This window comes from Nipponia nippon, unplaced genomic scaffold (genome assembly GCF_047370975.1).
Source record: "Nipponia nippon isolate SJK-2023a ecotype South Korea unplaced genomic scaffold, ASM4737097v1 scaffold_5, whole genome shotgun sequence".
NCBI classification, from domain to species: Eukaryota; Metazoa; Chordata; class Aves; order Pelecaniformes; family Threskiornithidae; genus Nipponia; species Nipponia nippon.
Genome location: NW_028262369.1, coordinates 1262921 through 1285898, shown reverse-complemented (window position 1 = coordinate 1285898; position 22978 = coordinate 1262921). Strand labels below are relative to the sequence as shown.

The following is a 22978-nucleotide window of genomic DNA, read 5'->3' as shown; positions in this document are numbered from 1 at the left end:
TTTGTTTGGTTGTTTCGGTATATAAGCCACATAGGAAAGCCCATGGAAAATGTCTCCTCCTCCTCCGCCCCGTCTCCTTCAGCTTTTGTTTCCAGCTGTTCCCTGGCATGTTTTCCTCCGGTGGCCTCCCTCTCTGGGAAGAGCAGAGCATCTTTCCCTTGCACTCGCAAATAGCTATGCTGCAAGCTTAGGTTTTGGAGCTGAGGTTTTATAACCTTGCTTTTTATCTCGTTTTCTTTCCCTTTACCCCTCGCCTTCCTCTGGCAGCCCAGGCTCCGCACGGAACAAGCAGCGATACAGAAGCATTATGTCATACCGGTTTCTGTTTGATTGCAGGCAGAGGAGGAGGAAGGAAGCAAGATCTGCTATGAAAATCTTCGGCTCCGTTTTGCTAAACGCTTTGCTGTGAGTTGGGACTCGCCTGCAAGGGAGATTTCCCTGGGGCGTAGAGGATCGTGGCTCAGGGCTAGGGCCCTCCGTCGAAGAGGTCTGTTTGTTTCTGCAGAAGTTGTAGTAAGAGCAAGGCTGCAACATCGGCTCGGAGGCTGTTCCTACAGGGCTTCTGTTTGCTGAGAGCTTTTTTACGTAGCCATAGCTTTTTAGATTTTCTTCCTCTTTTCTACCTCCTCTTTGTCTCATTTCCATCATCCCACTGGGAAACTAGACACCATTATATCATTTTAAAACTTTGACACCTGTTCTCCTATAAATATAACCCCTGAAGTGATTAATGTCCTCCTGTATCCGCCGTGCAGTGCTGCAGCCGTTTCAATATCAGGCATTGAATTGGGACGAAAATCCTCATGCTGTTGAAACACAATATTTGCTGTTTAAATCATCAGTGGTGAAGGAGGAGACAGGCAGAAGGGGACACTGAAAGGCTGTATTGAACTGGCAGTTTAATAGAAGGTGCTGTGCATCTCTGGAATAATCTCCTTTTAAAGAAAATGCAGATTTTTTTTTTTTTTATTTTTAGAGATGCCATTTTAACTTATTTTCCAGCCCAGCTTCTGAGTTCTCTGGCCCATTCAGGGGTTTTTATTGTACCGCTTTCCTGTCTTTGCAAATGATCGCTCTCCGCACATACCCCCGTCACGTACACAGAAATTCCCCTGGCTTCTGTTTGCTTCTGTACTGGTTTTAGCAGCGACAGGCTGTAGTCCGTGTTGCCAGTGGTTCTGGAGTGGACAGGAGACCTATCTGGATGAAAGCAAACAAAAAACAAACAAACAAAAACCCTCAAAAAACCCAAAAAACCCCACCCAACGATTCTGCCTATCCTGTTTACTTAATCTTAAACCATCTCTTGTTGTCCCGAAAGCTGTTCTTTTCCTTAGGCTGAGAATCTGCTTAAATAACTTGATGGTAAAATCCCTACAAGACACAGAGCGCAGGTCTGTGCTACGGCACGAGGGGATGAAACTCTGTGGGGTTGATCTTACCGAACCTGAGCCTTATCTGTGCTGCTCGCCGTGCTGGCAAATGTATGTTTACCGTGAAATGCCTCCTTAGGTTGAGACACGCTTGTGTTCTTGTAGGTGTCATCTGTATTACAAGGTTAAAAGTCAATGCATTTTTCTGTTTTTAAAAATGCAAAATGTTGGCTTTAAAAATGCAAAATGCAAAATACAGAGCTGCCGCGGAGCCGCTGCGACACCGCACGCTTCGTGCGGGTGTGTAGAGGCGTGCGTGCTCTGCCAGCAGGACCGGACGATCCTTTCAGGGCAGGGAGGGACTGTTGAGCACACGCAGTGCTGTGTTGTAGGTCAGGTCCCTGGGAGATTTGTTGTTATCACTGGAAACCGCACACCAAAATGTGAAACCAGTGTTAGCAACTGTCCTGATGCCTCCAGCATGGAGGAGTCCCTTTCTGGCATGGGGCTCGCGGTCAGTGCAGCAAGACCAAATTCAGGAGCTGGTGAAATTCATGGTGAGTGGTCTCTCCGTAGCTGCTCCGGGAGTTCTGTAAGTACGTGTGCTCGGGAGGCATGCGGTGCTTAACCCATCTACGCCCAGCTGTAACGCTGTAGCCTTCTTTCTGGGCGTTTGGGTGTACAGCGTCCGTCTGGAGACGGCTGCGTCATTGCTGGCTGCCTCTGTTGCGGTGTCGCAATGTGACCCTGTAAATGGCAAAACCTGGAGATGCCAACTGGCGTTGAGCAGCGGGGTGTGAATGGCAGGAGGGACCGCGGACGCGCGTCCTGCCGGTTGGAAACCGCTGCTATGTGTGTCTGGATCCCCGGGCAGGATCCCCGGGCAGGCGTGCAGCCGTACGTGTGAGCCCGGCACCCCGTGCGCGGTGGCGTGCACGTCAGCCCGGGGGCGATGCCGCCGGGGTCTGGTGCTGTGGCGCAGCATTTCCCGTGTATTAACGTGCACGGTGTTGAGAGGTGTCAATGTGGAAAGTGAACCACCTCAATATCCTGATAACGGAAAGTATTTGGACAAATACTTGGATGTTTTTGTGTGTTGCGTTTTGTTTTTTTTCTCAAAGTGTATCTTGGTGTTTGTATGGTAATTCAGCAACAATGAAGATTGTTATGGTGCCTTCTGATTTTCTTCATAAGCTGTCTTTGTTTCTGACTGCAGCTGTATAGTTTATATGGAGATCTGAACTGCAAAGCATGAAGAAACTCTTTTGTTTGTTGTCACTTCTGTGCATAAAATCACTCTTGATTTTCTTCTAAAGCACGAATCCACTTAACATCCCCAATTCGGGACTGACTTTCGACTGTTTCTGTGGCTTCCCGGGTGTCCGCTGAAATTGTCTGAGCTTTAGGAACAGATTTGCTTCTGGCTCCAAATGCCGTTTTCAGATGGAGTCGTCATCCTCAAACACGCCCGGAACAGAGTTCCTCTGTGCGAGGACCTCGTAGCTGCTGAAACGCTGCTGGGCTGCGGAGCGGGCGGCGGAGGAATGAAGTCTTCTGCAAATCTGGGCTTCCTAGAGGTCTCCGAATAAGTGGTTTGCTTTTGGCTGGTTACAAAACCAAACAAGCAATTATTTGTCTGAGATCCCCACCTACGAGCCCTCAGCTGTAGATGAAGGTGCCAGCAGTGTGCCCAGGTGGCCAAGAGGGCCAGTGTTATCCTGGCTTGTATCAGGAATGGTGTGGCCAGCAGGAGCAGGGAGGTGATGGTGCCCCTGCGCTGGGCACTGGTGAGGCCGCCCCTCGAATGCTGTGCTCAGCGCTGGGCCCCTCACCCCAAGGCGGCCATGGAGGGGCTGGAGCGTGGCCAGAGCAGGGCAGCGAGGCTGGGGCAGGGGCTGGAGCCCAAGGCTGGGGAGGAGCGGCTGGGGGAGCTGGGGGTGCTCAGCCTGGAGAAGAGGAGGCTGAGGGGAGCCCTCAACGCTCTCTGCAACGGCCTGAAAGGAGGCTGGAGCCGGTGGGGTCGGTCTCTTCTCCCCAGGAACAAGCGATGGGACGAGAGGGAACGGCCTCAAGCTGCGCCAGGGCAGGTTTGGGTTGGGTATTAGGGAAAACTTCTTCCCCCAAAGGGCTGCCAGGCCCTGGCCCAGGCTGCCCAGGGAAGTGGTTGAGTCTCCATCCCTGGAGGTATTTAAACGATGGACAGACGTGGTGCTTGAGGACATGGTGTAGTGATAGGTTAACAGTTGGACTCAGTGATCTTAACGGTCTTTTCCAACCTTAATGATTCTATGATTCTATGATTCGAAGATGCCTGGGAACAAACTCGGACCCGAGCAGCCTTTTTGTGAAAGGCTTCCAGCCTAAATCAAAAGCGCTATGAGTTGGAATGAGGTGGATATAAATGGAAAACAGAGTATGTTTTTTGGGAGAAAATCCCCAGATTTGGGTAACTTCAAGTAAGCGAAAGGTGTTTGTTCTCTCTCTGTTCCTGCGTGTGTCTCTGCACAAGGCGCTCGGCAGCTGGCTGGCTGTGCCACGCAGACCTGCCCCGTGCCGCAGCAGCTCCCTTGAGCTGGCAGGAGCTCGCGCGATACGCTGGGCTCCGCTCAGGGACGTGGGCTCCTGGCCCGGCGCGTGGGGCCGGGCTCCTCGGCTCGAAACAGCTCAAACTCATCTGCCGCACAGTTAAATATTGGGGAGCTCCTCATTACCTCCCACCGAGTTGTGCGGCAGGAGTGGATTCTGTACTTGCTGCTGTGAGCAGGAGATGGTGAAGGCTCGAGCAGACGGCTTACATCTACCCCGTCCCCCCACCAGCACCACGCGGGAGCGGCACTGGTCTCCTACATGCCCGGTAGGAACCGGGACCTCTTGATCCTGTTCCCAAGGCGGCCGCTCAGCTACGACGCGGGACAGGAGCGCAATGGTAGAAGCAAATGCTTTCTGAGGCTCGGCTCCAGCTCTGCAGGCGCGAGCTGGGGGTGTTTCGCAGTGATGCTGTTCGGGAACTTTTATCGCCCTGCTTAAAACAAAGAAGTAGTGCTGCCGAGGTGAAGGCTGACACCAAAAGACACAGACCTGGGGTGAATCCACCTTTGTTTCAAAGCCTGTGTTTTTTTGACCCCTGTTGTTGATGGAGATAATTTGTTGTTTGTCTATCTAAAAAGCAGGTAATTGAATGCATGACTCAAACTGATGAGCTCATGTGTTGTTTGGAAGGGATTTTTTCTGTGGCTCACAGCTCTGAGCTGACTAGCTAAATTGCTGCTGTTAATGTGCTGTTGTACACACTTTTTAAGGTCGGATGACTTCAGCAGTTGTTATTTGAATAGCTTGAATTCACTTTTTTCGTCAGCTAGTGTTTATGTGCTCATACCACATTTTTTCTGAACAATTTAGTATCGCTTACAGATGACAGAGAAGATAGCTACTCTAAGTTAATAGTAGGAGCTGCAGCAGAAGGTAATGCCCTGGTAGTATCGTCTATGTACAGGTGCTACTGCCTGTTTTTTAAATTACTCGAGTCGGAGGATCTCGATGCCTGCGTCTTCGGTGCACGCGTTACTCGGGTGCTGGCCCCAGCAGCTGCGGATTCTGGTGTTGCACTGACACGTTCAGTTGTTGCACACTGCAGTGCAAAACCCGTTTGCTTTGAACGTGCATTCAACAGCTGGCAGCTCCTGGCCTGCTGTCGTTTCCGTACCCATCTGCCTTGTTTGACAAGAAATGAAACGACAAGTCTTTCTGTATCGACTTTTGCCCACAAGCAAACAATTCTGATATGAGTCTTCAGTCCCGGCTGCCCTTTTACTCATAGGCATGAAAAAAACCCCGAACCTGAAAACCCCCAAGATACAGCATCTTGAGCTACACTCATCATGCATCCTAGCTTCCTATTCTGCTTCTTGGAGCAACCTGGCTGCTGGACTCGGTGGCCGTAGGTTGACAGTTGGTTGAACGTCTCACGATAAATCCTTCTTAAACGAAAAGGTGCAGGATGTGGGATGCAATGAGAGGGAATGTGTGAACGTGGTGACGGGGGCTCTGTGTGTGTGTGGGGGGGGGTAATAACTGCTGTCTTCTTGTGCAATACAGTTGTTTGCAGGAAAATGAGTCCCAGGAGGTCAGTGCCCACTCTGGGATGAGCAAAGAGTCTCTGGAGAAGCTAGTGAGTTTGTACGGCGCTGCTTGCGTCGCAGGAACGTGCTGTGAAGCTTCTGGAGTAGCTCTGTCCCTCTTGGCCTGACCTAGCTCCTGGTACACCCCCAACGCCGGGCGCTGGAGAGGGATGCTGCCGGGAACGCGGCTTGTGGGCAACACCCCGCAGGTGGGGGGTTGTTTCACTCTGAAATAACCTGGCGGGAGGGTCTCTGCTCAGGCGGTGTTGTGAGCTGCTGTGCCAGAGGCCTGGCATCCTTGCTGTCTAAATTCCTGCTGTCAGCCCCGTGAGCGAGTGCGGTTTGGTGGTGGGGGTGGCCTGTGGGGTTTTGCCTTGGTTTTGGGGTGGGTTTTTTTGCATGCCGAGGCCTGGAAGTGGGAATGATGCTCTTATTCTGGAGCTGATCTGCTGTCATGACCCAGCACAGACCTGGATCTACTACACCCATCTTTTGGCCTCAATTTTGTGACCTCCCAGCACTTCTCTTCCCTCATTTGTTCTCTTTGGCTTGTTGGGGAGGACGGGACTGGCTGGATGTCGCTGCTTTTGCCGTTTTTCTGTGCTCAGCAGGAACGGGGGCATTCCCGCTAATTTGTTTTGGGGGAACCCAAGTGGCATACTGTCCCAGATGTCAGGTGCGGCGCGGTACTACTGCCCTGTTGGAAATAATTATTGCTTTTCATCATTAACTTGTCCCTATGAAAACGTTGGCCATGGTCAATTTGCTGGCCGCTCTCCCCACGTGCATGGCGCGCCGCGGTCTCTCCGGCTTTCCGAAGGAGCCGGGCAGCCTCGCATGGTGCCTGCGCACACAGGGACAAGGCTTTCCATTTAAAACCGAGCTGCTGAGAGTCATGGTTTAGAAAGGTCTAGTTAACATCTGTGACGCCCAGGGACTTGGTAGAATAAACAGTCGTCTTTGGACACTGCTCAGTTATTGCTGGCGTTTGGGATAAATTAATTTCTGCACTAATGGCTTAGGCTGAACTTACTGGTGCGCAGAAACGCTCCAGTTACCAAGTCTGTTGTACAGTCACTGCACTGGTTTTTGCACAGATTAATGGCTTGGTTGGTTTTTCCTCGTTTAATCCAGCTGGAAGGTTTGCACAAGCCCTTTGGAGGGAGAGGGAGGAACCTTTCAGCACCTTGCGTTTTGCGCCCACAACTAAGACAGCTACTAGCTTACGTGATAAAAAACCCGCCTGCGTATCCCCAGAGGTGTGCCGAGGGACCGCGGCCGGTTGGGGAGCCCGAGCGATACCCAGCCAGGCTCTGCCAGCCCTGGAAGAGGGGCTCGGAGGAGGGGGCACCCTGCCCAGCGCCGTCCCGGGGACCTGGCCCCGCTGCCCGTCAGCGGTTGTCCGGCTGGTAAGGGACTGCCAGGGAGGGGACAGGGCTGGTGTGCGTAGCTTACGTCTGCCCAAAAATTCACAGTCGGTGATGGTGTTCTTGCTGGCACACGCAGCGTTGTCTGAACGGGAGATAAAGGTTTTAAACTAAATTTACCCATCTCTGCTTAGCCACAGCTCTTGGAGTCCTTGCTGTGAAGAAGCTTTATTGGAGGCTCATTCTTAACTTTTTCCTTTTGCAAAAGGGAAGGAGGAAATTATTTACATCCCATTGACCCGCTCTAAAGTTTTTCTTGGTGTTTATCTACTTTTAAATGAACGTTTTCATTGCCGCAAGACCAGCTGCACGCTGGGTGATTACAGCTTCTGATCCTTCCTTGTGTATTAAGTAAGGATTTCCACGACACTTGGGTTACAAATTCATTGCAATTTGTCTGTAAAGTCCGCCACGCTGGTTGGGAGGTATTCTCAGTGCTGCCCCGGGAGAGACAGGGTTTGCTTGATATTCTTGATGGCATTTGCCTGTTTTATAATCACGGCAGGTCTTGAAATTTTTCAGTTATTGATTTGCCAGTCGCTCGCAGAGACCTACCTCACTTTCTCCCGAGGATCCTCTTGAACGCAATGCAGCACAAGCAGCCCTTCATAGCTGGTTACTCGAGTTCGCCGTGATATCGCAGCAAGTTAAATATTTGATGTGTATTCTCTATTTTTTTTATTCCAGCCCCGCACTCTCCCCTCCTCCCAGCAGTCGCTGGTCAGTATGCCATTACACCTGCAAATTTTTAAGGAGACCTTTTAAGAAGTCCTAGACCTTTTTCTGGACTCGGCAGAGCTGATGGCTTGTAGGAAAACAGAAGCATCTGGGGGTGCTTTGGGGGAAAATCCAGCATTTTCAGTTAGACCGTTGTGGTGTGGTGGCTTTGGCTGTACCAAGGTAAGTGGTCAAGTCTCCATCCCTGGAGGTATTTAAAGAATGGATAGACGTGGTGCTCGAGGACATGGTATAGATGGACTTGGCAGCGCTGGGTTAACGGTTGGACTCGATGACCTTAAGGGTCTTTTCCAACCTTAACGATTCTATAATAAGGACAGTCACAAATGAAAGTCCATCCCCAGGCTTGCTGGGTGAGGCGCTGCGGTCGCACGATGAGTGTTTCTGGTGGCTTGCAGCGTTAAAATTTCCCAGTAGAGCAGAGCGTTTCTCTAGAGGTGCCAACGGATCAGGCCCGGCTCGCTCATCAGTCTTCCGCTGAGGACTCAACTGCCATCGTTATTAGGAGAGTTGCAGAACGGAGCCACTCTGGCTTAATTACGTCTATAGATGAAAGAGCAATCTGCCAAAAAGCAGCATTAGTCAGATAGGTAACAAAAGTCTACTCAATTTGTCTTATTTTCTTATCTATATAATGCATTGAGTGAAGGATTGGCCTTGGCTCATCATCGCTGTGCACCTCAAGTTTTGACCTTAATATACCACTTTGCAAATGGGTTGGTTGACTTCTTTTGAATTACAAATAAACTGAACCCAGTTTAATTTTATTTAAAAAAAAAAAAAAGAAGAAAGTTGAGGTGGCATTATACAGCGCATGTCTGTAAGCTGGGGGAACCGCTGGTATTTTTAATGAAGTTCAAATAACATGCATTGGTTTTTGTTGTGGGTGGACTAACAGAAAGTGAGGTGGTGGATTCCGAGCTCCCACAAGCAGAAAACAATCCATTTAAGAAATGAGGTGGCAAAAGCATCTTTGGCCAGTCTGATTCACGCAAACTGTAAATGGCTTTCAGTGATAAGCAGTGTCTCTTGGAAGGAAAGCAAGCTTGTCTTAAAACGATCAGCCTCGCTTGAGTGCGTTGATTTTATTTATTTATTTATTTTTCTCCTTTGGGAAGAGATTTTTGAGCCTCACCTGAAATGTCTTCTGCCCCAGATTTGTGAATAAATTATGTTCCTCTCAAAGACACCGCAGATGCAACCTGGAGATGTTGCTGCCAGCCTGTGGCAGCCTAGCCTTCGAGGAAGGTCGCAGGGAAGCCTGCTGATGGCTTGCTTTATCGTAGGGCGAGTCCCGGCTGTACCTTTCTGGTGTTTGTATGGGGGCAGCGAGGCTGTGGGCTGGGGCTTGGATCATTAGAGCATCTCTGGAGGAGGACACTTGAGTTGGACCAATACCCTAAAATGCAGTATTGGCTCCAGCATCGCACTGAGAGCTGGGATCACGCTCACCCCCGCACGAAGTGAGGATCGCCTTGGAAAGCTGAAGGAGGAAAAAGGCACGTGCTGCTCTTACTGCTGTCCGGTTTTGCTCAAATCTGCCTTTTTAAGGGGAGGCGACCCTTCTGGTTCCCTGCCCGGGCGTTAGGGCAGTCATCCTGAGAGTCTGCAACTGCGAAATTGCCTCCTTTTCCCTAAAACAAAGACCTACACAGAGCCGAGAAGCTGCTGTGCTTACAGCAGTAAATATTTATAGAGCCTTGTGCACTTGAGCTATTTAAAGCAATTTTCCTGAGATATTAATGTGTTTAAAGGGAGAGCCCGTGCGTAGCGTGAAATGCGCATCTCCCTTGTCTTTCTACCTTTTCCGATGCAACTTCCAGTTCCAGGTGTCTGCTTGCCTGCTGCCGCCTCCGTTGTGTTTGGGGTGGGCTGCTGCTCGTGCAGGTGCCGTTCGGAGCTCGGCGGGGCGGAGGGCTGCCGTGCTCCGCGCTGGGAATTCCCAAGAGGAAGGGGGACTGACAAAGTAGTATCAAGTGCTGGAAGAAAATCGTCGTTTCTCTTGGAGGGGTTTTACTTTTCCTGGTCACATGAGGTGTAATCTTTCAGGTGAAAGTCTAAGTTTTAACAAAGCTGAGGTGGGGTGTGGATTTTTTTCAGGTCATATTGATGCGAAGCGTGCTGTGCTCTGCATGAGTAATTTGGAAGAGGTCAGAGTTTCCTATAACACGTCCTGCCTATTCCCATGGGAAAATGGCTTGCTGTCTTAGGTTTTCCTTATACCAACTGGCAAGAGAAATAAAGGTTTGGAATTCCCTGGAGTCTTGCCCGGGAGCGTGAAACCCAGCTCTGCGGAGGGGAATTGAGCGTCTGACATCAGGCTGGGTGACAGCAGATCGCCTCGCAGAGCGCCTTGCGCCAGGTCGGCTTGCCGCTCGAGAAGCGGGGTTGAGATGGCGTCAGCCTAAGTAGGAGTCTAAAGCAGGACTGGAAAAATAGCAGAGGAGTCGGCCTGAATGCAAAATTAGAGAGAACAGCCCAGACTTGTTTTCCAAGCCTCATTCATTCTGTTGCATCATGCTAGATATTGGTCAAGAAAGAGATGGGTTGATATAAAATAAGCTTTCAACAAGACTGTTTTCTTTTCCCCCAGTGCTGCGTGCCTGAGGGCCGGGCAGGGTTGCGGAGGCAGCTGCTGGCAGCGAGGTGGCTGGTTGCTGCTGCTGCTGCCTGCGCCGCAGGAGCATCGCGTGGGGTTTGTAGCGGCTCATCCCTTCCGGGGGATCAAAGCACGTTCTGGTAGAGAATAAATGTCAGTCTCGAAATGAGCTGTACTTGGCTGCCAGCAGAGGTGTGCTCAGGTGGGGGAAACCCTGTCAACTACAGAAATTAAATTTTAAAAACTTCCCTTAACTTATTGGCGTCTGAGCTGCCTGAAGGGGAAAGGCAGAGGAGCAGCGCTGGTGCTGTCACGCTGCCAGCAGCCTCTGTGCAATGGTGGCATCTAGCGGCTGCCGTGGCCCTCTGTCCCCTGGGACCGGGGGGAAGCCAAGGCTGAGCTTGAGCTGTAGGCTGGGCCTAGGAAAGCCAGCTGGGCTGCTTGGCTTCCTTGTCAGCTGTAAATGGGAGGGGTATGTGTTGGGCTACTGCTTGGGAAACTGCTGTGTGCTACTGGGAGTAAAACGGTGAGGTACCGGCTGTGAGGTGTCTGGTGCTGGTGTGAGCTGCTGTGGCGAGTCCTGTGATTTTAAGGGCCTCTGTGAGTGATGCAAGTGTTCTAGCACCAGCGAGCCATGGCCGTCCTGCACAGCTACGGGAGAGCTGCGCTTGTGAGCTGCATCCTGCTCCAAGTGTGGCCAGCAGAACCAGGGCAGGGATCGTCCCCCTGCGCTGGGCACTGGTGAGGCCGCCCCTCGAATGCTGTGCTCAGCGCTGGGCCCCTCACCCCAAGGCGGCCATGGAGGGGCTGGAGCGTGGCCAGAGCAGGGCAGCGAGGCTGGGGCAGGGGCTGGAGCCCAAGGCTGGGGAGGAGCGGCTGGGGGAGCTGGGGGGGCTCAGCCTGGAGAAGAGGAGGCCGAGGGGAGCCCTCATCGCTCTCTGCAACGGCATGAAAGGAGGCTGGAGCCGGGGGGGTCGGTCTCTTCTCCCCAGGAACAAGCGATGGGACGAGAGGGAACGGCCTCAAGCTGCGCCAGGGCAAGTTTGGGTGGGATATTAGGGAACATTTCTTCCCCCAAAGGGCTGTCAGGGCCTGGCCCAGGCTGCCCAGGGAAGTGGTTGAGTCTCCATCCCTGGAAGTATTTAAAGAACGGACAGATGTGGTGCTTGAGGACATGGTTTAGTGGTGGCCTTGGCAGTGATAGGTAAACGGTTGGACTTGAGGATCTTAAGGGTCTTTTCCAACCTTAACGATTCTATGATTCTATGATACTTTGCCTGTTTATTTTCCCTGAGCATCTTTGGAGCGAGGAGCAGTTGCAGCAGGAGCTCAGGAAATTTTCCAGTGCTGTTTTCTGGTGGTTGCCCACTTTGGTCGTGGCCATAGTGTTCTGCCCACAGGCCGGCGTTACTCTCATTTAGTGCAGTTTCAGCTGGGCATGGAGGGAACGGGTATTTAAAGCGTTGCTCCGGTGCCTGAGCCGTGGATGTCTGTGACAGGGAACACGTTCCCTGTCTTGGGGGTGCAGGCTGGGCAGTTCCTGAGCGGGGAGCCTAACGAGGGCATTTCTGGGTTGGTGTGTTTGGTGTTTCCACTAATGAGTTTTCTTCTCTTTCCAGTCCGGCTGAACCTCTCTCACTTTTAAGAGCTGATAGTCGAGTGATTTATTTCGCCCAATGGCAGCATTTTTGGAAGCACGGTGGCTTCTGTGCCTCGAAAACGGTGTCGTCATTCCCCCTCCTTGGTGCTTGCATGCAGCTGCTCCGTCTGCGCGCCTGGGCTGCTGGCACGGAGGGTGCTGAGGACTCCCTGCTTGCAGGAGCTCTTGTGCCTAACAAGACGTGGGGCAGGTCTGCGTGGAGCAGAGTCTCTGGGGATTTTGCACCTGAAAGAGGGCAGTGGGCCCCATTAGCCCCCTCCCTAAGGGCCTGTCAGCCTGTGCCAGGGGTTGATCCTGGTTCAGGAACGGGGGGGAGATGTCTGGATGCTCCCTCCCGGTTGCGGAGCAGGCTTGCTCCTGCTGCTGCTCGCCATCCCTGGGCACAAGGGAGATTCGTATCCGCCTGAAAATAAACACAGATCATTCACTTGTCTCTGGAGGAAGATAAAACGTAAACTGTCTATTTTCTATGATAAAGCCCTGGAAATAGTTGGAATTTAAGATAATTATCTTTATTGCCTTTTATAGCACCCTGTGAAGGCTGAAATATAATTTGTTTTTCACTAACAGGGAGCTCCTGCTGATGACTCAGACAAATCCATTTGCTTTATTGACAACCTTGTCTGGTTATCAGGGCAGCGTGCTCTGTGCAGGAAAAGGGAAATGGAGGTCGTAACGCAAGGGTGGGGTTTTGATAGGGGTACCTGCTGGTGAGAGGGAAAAATGAAGTTGATCAAATCAGAGTGAAGCGACTCTGCTTTATTAAAGACGATTGTAAATTGGTTTATGCTTTAGTGGGTGCGCAGTAAAGGTGCGCGGTGCTTTGTTTAAGCAACTTCAATACACTTGAAGGTTAATAACTGGAGCTTGTGGAGAAGCTGCTTTTCCTGGGCGCCCGGTGGCGGTTCCCGAGCCCAGGCTTTGGGGAAGGAGGTGGGAGGTGCAGCCCTGCCTCTTCCCTCCTGTGCCCGGGGCCGTGGGGAGCAGCGTGCTCGGCTCGGTTTGGACGTGTTGCTTGCGAATGGAGTTGCCCATTTTTAAACTTCTCTGCCTGAACGTGAGAGACGGGCTCCCAGTTTTTAACAAACCCTTTGCGTGTCTGAAGATGCTGGGCACCCCTCGTGCGAGCGAGTCGCTTGTCAGCACAGCCTGCTGTTGTGGCTTTGAGGGTCTGCTGCTGCTCTGGTACCACGGCTCTATGCAAAGCAGTTGCCCGTGCTGCTCTCAGCTGTTGGTAAAGGGGGAATGCTTTCTGCCTTACCCGACCCTGTATGGTGCGCACCTGGGAGCTGCTCGGAAGAAGAAACAGCATTCTCTGGACAGGCTCGCAGTATCGCCCGCCTCCCAAAATGTCCTTCGAATGCTTCGGGCAGTGGTGTTTGTTCAGAGATGGTGGGTCTGCAGGCTGGCTTAGCAGTGATGCTTCTAAATTGTTCGTCTCTCTGGCTCACCCCCCAAAGTCACTTGGGGTAATGCTACAGGCCGCTGAATCTCCTACGGCTTGCGTCCTAACAGGTTCTATCCAACCACGGAGAAGCAAGAAGCAATCTAGGGGTTAACTATATTTTTAGGGAGGAGGGAGAGAGCTGCACGAGAGCGGGCTTTGCCTTGAAGCAGAGGTCTATTTCTATCGAGTCTCTGTAGCCCTCCACAAACACGTGATACAGCAAGGGGGAGAAAACATCGCTTTCTGTAAATGTGAAGTGATGGATCTGGGTGGGCAGAGCAGATTTCTTGTCTGTCTCTGAAGACCTGCTCGGTGTTTGCTCAGCCTTTTATTGGTTTTCTTTCAGGAATTGACTACAAGACCACTACTATCTTGTTGGACGGCAGAAGGGTCAAGCTGGAGCTCTGGTGAGTGTTTCTGAGCCGCTTCGGCTGCGAGCGCAGGACCGGTGACGGGGCGATAGGGGGATGCTGTACCGAGCTGCGGAGAGCTCAGAGCATCCCAGGCGTGTGGGGAGACTTGCTAGCTGTTCTCACCAGTGAGTTATTCTAGCAAACCAGACCCCTTTCTGTTAATCGAGCAGCACAAACAGCATGCTGTTCTTTGCTGGAATAGTCCGATTTCAGTCTTTCTGCATCATACCTGACCGTGTTCCCATACAGCTCTCAGTCACTGAGGGAACAGTATTATCCTGGAAGTAATACTGGATTTTCCTGAAATCCTAGGATGAGAAATACAGCCAAAAGAAAAGGAAAGGAGGAGGAAAAAAATGGGTGAAGCTCTTAGTCCCTACAGAAACTGGATATTTCTCAGTGACTTGAGTAGAAAATCAAAAGAAGAGCAGTGAATAGACCTGACAGTGTCAGAGTACAGTAATCCCCGGGAGAGCAGGACTCACTGGAGTGACCCAAGATGGGAGAACGCTGCATGGGAGGGCTGACCCCTGCCTTATCTGTCAGCACTGCAGGGAGACCTGGAGTCCTTCTGGCCGAGCTCTGCCTGAGGTTTAACCTGCTGAGAAGCTGCCGCAGCAATCCCCTAGATGAAAGGGGAAGGATGAGTAGCCTGCCCCCATTCCGGGTTTCACCCGGATCTAGTAGGGAATGACACAGGCCCTAGAACACAAAGTTAAATAGCCGCTTTACCAGCGCTTGTATCAAGTAGCAGGAACTTTAGTAGTCTGTGTCAATTGTTAAATAGGGATGAATGCCATTTTCTCAGCCTCAGTGACTGACTCCAGCAGCGTATGGTTTCATGGTTTAATTGCACCCCTGCTCTCTGGAGCTGAATGTCCTCATTTTTCTCACAAAAGAACAGAAGCAGCTAATTTATCTCTTCTAGCTTGTATGTTTATGTGTGCTGCTTATGTTCTTTTGTCTCTCTTGTAAGATGGCTGTTTTAACATTTCAGCCCCAAGCGTGCAGTTACGTATTGCTTCCCTCTTGAAACCCTCTTTTTATGCTGTAAGTCTTGAGCTGGAGAGCCAGCACAGAACCTGAACAGCCGATAGCCTTGGTTTATGATGCCTTGATGTAATCTTTTACCATTACTTTTCTCATACAACCCAATATTTGATTGTCGGGGGAGAAGGAGATTTAAGCACAGACTGTGAGATTGACATCCGTGCCCAATAATATGATTCTTGAAAGCTTTAGAGCTGAAAGAACGACTGTCCTGAACGGGAGGTCACTGCCTTTTTCATCTAGCTGGTGCAAACCTGGGGCTGAGGGATTCATCAGCCTTCTCACCGGTCATTAATACGTCTTTTATCCTGGCCCAGTGAATGGATGTGACAAGCATCATATCGTGTCTCTGATTACCCTGACGCATTTCAGTATGTGCTGGTTAAATCAGCGTGCTGGGCTCTGGCTTACTGTCCCAGATGTTCCCACAGGCACCGAGAGGTGCTGGTAATGTCGTCAGACTTATTTACACCATGTCAAGGGTTGCAGTGAGGACAAACGGTAGTGACTGAATAGCCCCTTGTTGTCGCAGTGGGCCAGAAATGCCGTTCCCTGGTCCTGTTCCTCAGCTCTCTGTAGGGTATGATCAACCAGGTCGGTCGGTCTGTCTGTCAGAGATCTGGGAATAAAGATACTTACTTTCATTTTTTGGTTAAAGCGTGTTTGGAAAAATAAGTGAAACTAGACAGTGCAAGACGATTTCTCCTCTCTTGAGCGGTTATGTTCATTTTCCGATCGGTCCACTGTTCTCCTCTGGAGCGTGTCTGACTGTAACCAAAGGTGGTGATGCACACACCGATTCTTCCCAAAAACACCATGCGGAGCAGTTTGGGTACCACGCCTGTTCTAAAGATCAACGCTGATTTTTTTTTTTTTTTTTTTAAGTCCAACAGGAGATGTGCAGTATGGTATTTGATTCCCCAAATTTCATAGCTGTAACTTTACTCTTCTTTGTTGCAGGGACACATCAGGGCAAGGAAGATTTTGCACCATTTTCAGATCCTACTCTAGAGGAGCCCAGGTAGGTGCTGCTCTCAGGGCTTTGATGGGGCACACGTCCTTTTCCTTCAGGCTGTAAAAACCTTTCATGCCGTAGTAAAGAGCTCTGAAGAGAAACACATCACGTATCAAAAGGATGGGATGTATGTCAATGCCAAGAGGCACTGCATGTCGTCTTGCTCCTGGTATTCTGTTTTTATGAAATGGTGGGAGAGAGGGGAACGAACGGCAGACTTTCCCAGACTGCTACCGAAAAGGTCTGTCACAGGCTATATTCAGTATTAGTTTCTAGAGAAGGGCTGAGAAGATGGGTTATAGAGGACAAGGCCATTCTAGCTCTAGATCTGCCTCAGCTTTAATGCGGGAGGTCACACTTTCTGAGGTTTGTCAGATTTGTTTAAATATGACACTGGCTTTCCCAATGGAGTTCTTCCAGGCCGTGTTGCCTTCGAGTCAGTTCCAAAAATAGCGTGGCTCCTGCTTGCGTGTTTGATGCAGACTTGAAACTAGAGCAGCTCAATTGGATCGTAGAGTACGTTCCCTCGGACATGAGACAGAGCGCTGCATTTTGAGTTTCTCCTTTGGGCCCTGCTCCAGAATAGCATCTAGATTCTGAGCAGCAGAAAAATCTTGTGCTCCTCTGAAAAACTGCTGTTAGTTAACAGTGCTTTCTTACAGTTTTAGTGCTGTCCTTTCAGTAATGTGACAGGCTCCCTCCAGGATAGTTTTCCTAAGTTAAAGGAACTACTGTGTTCTCCCTTTTGTTTCCAAATTGGAAAACTTTGGAGAAAATTCCTCCTCTCTTAGACACTAAGTGTCGGAAGCTATATATCAACCTCCTGACTGTGCCAGTATCCTGGCAGCTTCCCAGCCTTTGGGAAACTTTGCCACTTTTATTCAAGCTCTTGCCACTATTGCTCTTGGCTTTTTGCTCCTTGTAGCTGTAGACCTTTGCTTTGCTAACCGGCAAAATCCATCATGCTCTCTTTCTCTAAGACTTCCTGCAAATTCTCTTGTGCTGTAGACATGAGAGCACCTTGCCTGGGATGTGCTGTTGATAGCTGCTCCGGTGTCTCGTTTATTCTTGTTTGTGCACATCTCCGCTGCTGCGGATGGCTTTGAGGCAGCTCCTTTGAAGCAGAGGCCGATTTCCTGGCGCTTGCAGAGGTGCAAGGCCAGGAGCGTTGGAGCGTGCCCTCTGCAGCGGAAGAGTACGGGATCTCCCGTTCGCACGCTCGGTCCCATGCGTGAGCTTATCTTTTAGCTGCCCTCTGCCCTTACTACATTTCAGAAAAATCTAGAGCTCCAACCCGAATATAACCTGTGGGCTTGAAACCGTGTCCCTTCCCTTACCAGTTATAAACAAACAGAATCAGTCAGTGTGGTTTTCTGATGACGACGTAACTGGGCTTTGGTCAGCCTTTTTCTGAGATGTGCTGTGTCAGATGCCCAAATCAAACTGGGAATAGAAAGTGGCAGCCTTCCCAACTAACGTGTCCAGAAATATCATTCAAGATCTTTTACCCCTGTTTGCAGCATGACCTGCTTTTCCAAACTGCTGCACCGAAGACTTTCTCCCCTTTGTGTAGACCATGAGCTCCTCGGAGCAAGTGCTGTGTCTCCACAGGGCTGCACCCAGCAGAGCCTGCACCCACGTGCCAGAACTCGTAGCTGCTGCCGCCATACGGCGAGCTGGGGCAGACAGGTGAAACAAGTAGTGATGAGAATATTTGAATCGGATGGAGAGACAGGTACGCATCTGCCTAGAAACTGCAGGGGAGCTGCGAGGCGCTGGCAGAACCCATCCTTCGGGGTCCCGCAGCCTGTTCTCCCCAGGTGCTACGCTTGACACTGGATGCCGTAAGGTGTCGTGTGTCTGGCTGGCCTTAGGTTTGAAACTGAAGATTGCTTTGATCTTCCTTTCTCAAAATGAAGTTCTTGGCCTTCTTTGCTTTGGAAGCAACATCTTGCCCTTCTGCTGTATTTATCAGCATTGCTTTGGGAACTGCCACCTGAAGATTTGCAAGGCTTGCCTCGTCCGTCTCATCTGCTTCCCCCTCCCAAGGAGCCTGGGGGATGTTCACAGTAAACCTCATCAGCCAGGCAGAGGGACCTTTCACGCGAATGCTTTATTGCTGAATGCTGGGGTATGGTGCGCGCTCACACAGCAAGGCGTAGCTTGTGCCTCCACCTCAAAGCCTGCGTTCTGCTTGTGCCACAAATCCCTTTTCCAAAGTACTGTTGTGATGCCTCAGTCCTGAGTGCCAAAATAGTCAACCTTTACCCTTAAAACCAACAAAACAGCCCTAAACAGCAAGCTGCCCGGTAGGAGCAGGGGTAGTTCCCAAGTGCAATATCTCCACTGCCCTCTGAAGGCACAGTGAAAAGTGGGTGCCTCTTGAAGGCTGGTAGCTAGGATCCTTGTACCGTCTTCTCCAGGTGGTTTGGAGTAAAACTTAGATTGGTTTCAGCATCAGGTGACTGGCTCCCATGCGGCGATACAGCAATATTCCTGCATTAGCAGGAATACAGACACTGTCTCTCTTAAATAACTCGCCACATCTTTCAATGGAAGAGGAAAGTGTCTTAATTTAAACTCTTAATGGTTAACCAAGGCGAGCGGACTGTTTGTTTTGAATAACAAATGCCTGTGTGACTGCAAGAATGGACTTCAGCACCTCCAGTTATTTTCAGTATGCAGAAGCTAACTTCTTCTGGCATAGCCTTAGCATAAAGACAACTTAACCCAGTGCGATCTCAGGGGAAAAGAGACAAAATGCTCCCAAGGTCTGTTATTTCTTCAAGATATATTTAATGCTGCGTGCTGTACTGACTACTTTGCTTCAGCTGTCTGCTTTCCTCTCTGCTGTCTTGGTATCATCAGACTTCAAGACTTCCACTGTAGGAAGCCTGATGCAAATCCAGCTGGAGGCAAGAAAAAAAGCTTTTTTTTTTTTTTTTTTATTTTTTTTTTTTTGACCTAACAAGCCAAAAGCTCAGGAAGAATAAATACAGCAGAGAAGAGAGACGCCAGGGTGGGGAAAGCTCTGTTTAAAGTGCAGTGTGATGTTTGTACAAGAACGGCTGGGTATAAACTGTCCACGAGCACCTTCACACTGAAAATTAGCAGAAGGCTCTCACTGAGTAGAGGAGTGAGATTCTGAACTGAGTGTCCCGTAAGGAGCACAAGGGGAGCTTGAGTTTCCAAAGAGGAGTCTGACATGTTGGCTGTGAGAGCAGGAGGCTGGCTTCACCAACCTGCTGGGGCCGGTGCTGCTCAGTATCTTCATCAGTGACACAGACAGCGGGATCGAGTGCACCCTCAGCAAGTTTGCAGATGGCACCAAGCTGAGCGGTGCATGGACACACCTGAGGGACGGGATGGCATCCAGAGGGACCTGGACGGGCTGGAGAGGTGGCCCTGGGTGAACCTTATAGGGTTCAACGAGGCCAAGGGCAGGGTCCTGCACCTGGGTGGGGGCAACCCCCGGTATCAGCACAGGCTGGGGGATGGAGGGGTGGAGAGCAGCCCTGCCGAGAAGGCCTTGGGGGTGCTGGGGGATGAAAAGCTGGCCATGGGCCGGCCATGTGCTCTGGCAGCCCAGAAAGCCAAGCGCCTCCTGGGCTGCATCCCCCGCAGCGTGGGCAGCGGGGCAAGGGGGGGATTCTGCCCCTCTGCTCCGCTCGGGGGAGACCCCCCTGGAGCCCCGCGTCCAGCTCGGGGGTCCTCAGCACGGGAAGGACATGGGGCTGTTGGAGCGGGGCCAGGGGAGGCCACCGAAATGCTCCGAGGGTGGCCCAGCTCTGCTGGGAGGACAGGCTGAGAGCTGGGGGGGTTCAGCCTGGAGAGGAGGAGGCTGCGGGGAGACCTCACTGCGGCCTTGCCGTGCTGAAAGGGGGCCGACAAGAAAGGGGGGGACAGGCTTTTTAGCAGGGCCTGCTGCGACAGGACAAGGGGGGATGGTTTTAAGCTGAAAGAGGGGAGATTCAGACTGGATATAAGGAAGAAATTTGTCACGCTGAGGGTGGTGAGACAGTGGCAGGGGTTGCCCAGAGCGGTGGGAGATGCCCCATCCCTGGAAACCTTCAAGGCCCGGCTGGACGGGGCTCTGAGCACCCTGATGTGGTTGAAGCTGTCCCTGCCCATGGCAGGGGGATGGAGGGGATGGCCTGGAAAGGGCCCTGCCAGCCCAAAGCCTCCTGTGGTTCTATGAACCTGGCGGCCCTTCCAGGGGTGACAGAACAGGGTGAGTCTATCTGAATAGCCAGTGCTTAAGAGTGCTTGGTATGAGAAGTGCCTTCAAGTAAGGGACGCACACTGACTTTCCCACACACACCTTATTGTTTCTCAAATGTAGTGATAAGAATTGAATCTGCTGAAGTAAACCCTGGAGCGTTTGCAAAGTGGAAGAACAGTCTCCAACTAGGGAGCAGACCTTCTCGGGAGTTCTCCTTTCCCCCACAGCGCAGCCTCGTGCTTTGCTCAGTCTGGACTGCAGGCTAGTCCCTCCCCGGTGACAGGACTCTTCTTGAGCACCTCGATACCTTCCCCAGTTTAGACTCCACACCATTTGCCGGGGTACGTAGCCATGTGGCTTTCATGTTCGGCAGGAATTTCTTCCTCTTGAAAACATCTAAAATAAAATAGCTTCACTGTCCTTGATGAGGACCAGTCCCTTCTTTCAGCCGAGGCGGACCAGCCGCGTTTGCGTAAGGATTTGCTGCGAGGATCACAGATCTGTCTCGCTTTCCCCCCCTGCCTTGCCCAGCTGATCTGGTCTCATTAGGGATGCAGGGAGCTCCTTGGCTGAAGGTATTGGTGTGCCTGGGACCCCCCTCCTTTTCTCTTCTTGCTTCTCTGAGGTTTGAGTTTCCCTTCTCCTGTCGCAGCTGCTTTCATCGTCCCTTCCCTCTTAGGGTCTGTTGGGCCTGCGGGTCCTGACCGCGTCGCTTCAGGTCTCTCTCTAGGGCAAAAGAGAAGCGGTCGCGTCTGGGATAGCAGAGCACCGGCCTCGGCACCGGTGGGGCAGGGAGAGCGTGCAGGCCACGTCGTGGTGACTGCAGGGCCAGGGGAGGGTCACGATTAACGATTCTATGGTTTCATGAAAGATGGAAACCCAGTAGCGTTGCCACCTGCAGAACAAACTCGGGGAGTCTGGAGCCTGCCGTGTTGCAGAAGGATTTTTATCTCAACTGTCGCAGTGTAGTGTATGGTGAAAGGGATTTACTGATGCTTAAAGGTGCTTCAGAAATCTTTCGTTTTGCTCTTGGACTTCTGCTCTTTGACTTTTTCTGCTTGGCTTTAAGGTCTCAATCGTACCGGCAGCAGAGCTGGCACGCTGATCTCAACTGTTGCGTGCGGCTGTGGCTCTTCTGGCTGCTGTGAGCGAATGCAAGCTGTTCCGAGAGTCAGCACAGAGGGCAGAAAGAGGGTTGTGGTGGCGCTTTCTGATCTAGCAAGGAAGAAGCAGTGCTGCTATCATTCCTGATGTCCTCATGTGCCAGGGATTTAAACTGTTTCTGGAAGTGTGGCTTGTCAGCTCTTCCCAGACCGTGTGATACAGAAGGCCCTTCATGAATAGTTTCAGGCCGTCTACAGGAAGCCCTAAGCATTCAAAAATGCTCCCATCTTGCAGCAAAGCTGCAGCCCTAACAGAATAATGAATATTGTTGAGTTCTGCTTAGGCAGGTGATTTGAGTAGCTGCTGTTGATCCTGTTCAGGGCTTCTTAGTATGCAGGAAGGTGGTGGCTTTTTTAGCAGCTCAGCAGGCTGAGATGTAGGCTCTGCTCTACCTTATGGCTTTCTTGGTTGCTGCAAATACCGTACCTGCCTCAGGCCATTTTGATGGGGCTGCCCAGCTGCTGGAGGAACCTGCCCTGCCTGCCGAAACGTCTATCAAAAGCTCAGTGAGAAATAAATGTGTGGTGCTGGTGGGAAACAGTTTGGCAGCAGGGTGTAATTGCCCATGAGCCAAGGTCTGAGGCGCCAGCTGGAAAGCCATGGCCAAACGTAAAGAGCAGGCAGGAGAGACAAAGTGTTCTGGTTGCTGTCAGCGCTGGATCTTTGTTTATGGTTTACTTCATCCTGTGGGCCAGAGATATCCAGTCTAGGGGGGTCTTCCAGGCTTCTTCAGCAACAGCTTTTTTCCATCGGTGGGGAATAGCAGCGAGTGCCGCTTTCCTGGCTGCCCTGTCATCTGCCTGCGCTGGGCTGAAGTCTTCGGCAGTCGTGCGAGCGCTTGCTTCCCCCGGCCGTGTTCTTGTGTGCTTGTGCGAGTGGCTGGAGATCCAGCTCCTCAAGCATCTGGGAAGCCTTTTTGGAGAAGTCTGCTTTGCACTGATGGGTGAGCATGCTGCTTCTCTCCCCTTTAAAAGCTTATTGCTTATAAGCTGGGTCTAAACCTGCAGCAAGCAGACAGGGATGATATTTATTTTTTTTCCCCTTGGTTATGTGGACAGATCTTTGTGTAAGCTCCTGCTGAAAACAGGTTTGGGTTTTGGCAGAGTAAGTGTCCACATGTGCTGCTGGATGCAATAACAGATGATCTCGCTGTGTTCCTTGTTCGCTAGACGACGTACTCATGGAAATTTTTGTCGCTGGTGTGCTTAGGCTCGTGCCAGTCCCAGTAGCGTGGAACAGAAACAGAGTGGAAATGAACTTTGAAAATCAATTGTGAAAAGACTCGAGACAGGTCTAGGGCCGAGTCCGGTCATCTTCCACCTCATGCAGAGGCCTGTAGGCAGGTTGAGGAGAAAAAGAAGAAGGGCTGTTGGAGGGTCGCTGCGGGCTCCAGAATGCCCTCAGTCTGAGAACCTGAGGGTGCAGCTTTTCACTTCATGCTGTGGGAACCTGGGGTGCGTAACGCTTACAGAGGTGCTTTGTGAAACTAAAAATTGGGAGGTATGGAGATATTATGGTGCTGACAACCATCTAGGCACTTAGAGAACAATTTAGGCTGCAAATGGGAAACTGTTCATTTGTCTAGTTGAGTAAATTAAAATTCTGTGCACATTATTCCAAAGGAGGTTTGTTGGTTTTTTTTAAAAAAAGTTACTTGGAACTGTCTACAGAAATGGAGCCAGCTCCCTGTCTGCGTGCAAGTCTGTGTACCCTTCTCTCTAGGGGAGAAAATGCTGATGACACAGTGTATAT

General features: G+C 51.1%; 1 protein-coding gene across 1 annotated transcript in view; it reads left to right on the top strand.

The window, feature by feature from the left end:
• RAB40C (RAB40C, member RAS oncogene family) overlaps positions 1–22978 on the top strand; it is a 42204-nt gene that overhangs the window by 7134 nt on the left and 12092 nt on the right. The window contains exons 3-4 of the mRNA XM_087732448.1: positions 13709–13769; positions 15786–15846. Coding sequence (XP_087588574.1) covers positions 13709–13769; positions 15786–15846 — 122 coding nt within the window. The remainder of the gene's footprint in view (positions 1–13708; positions 13770–15785; positions 15847–22978) is intronic.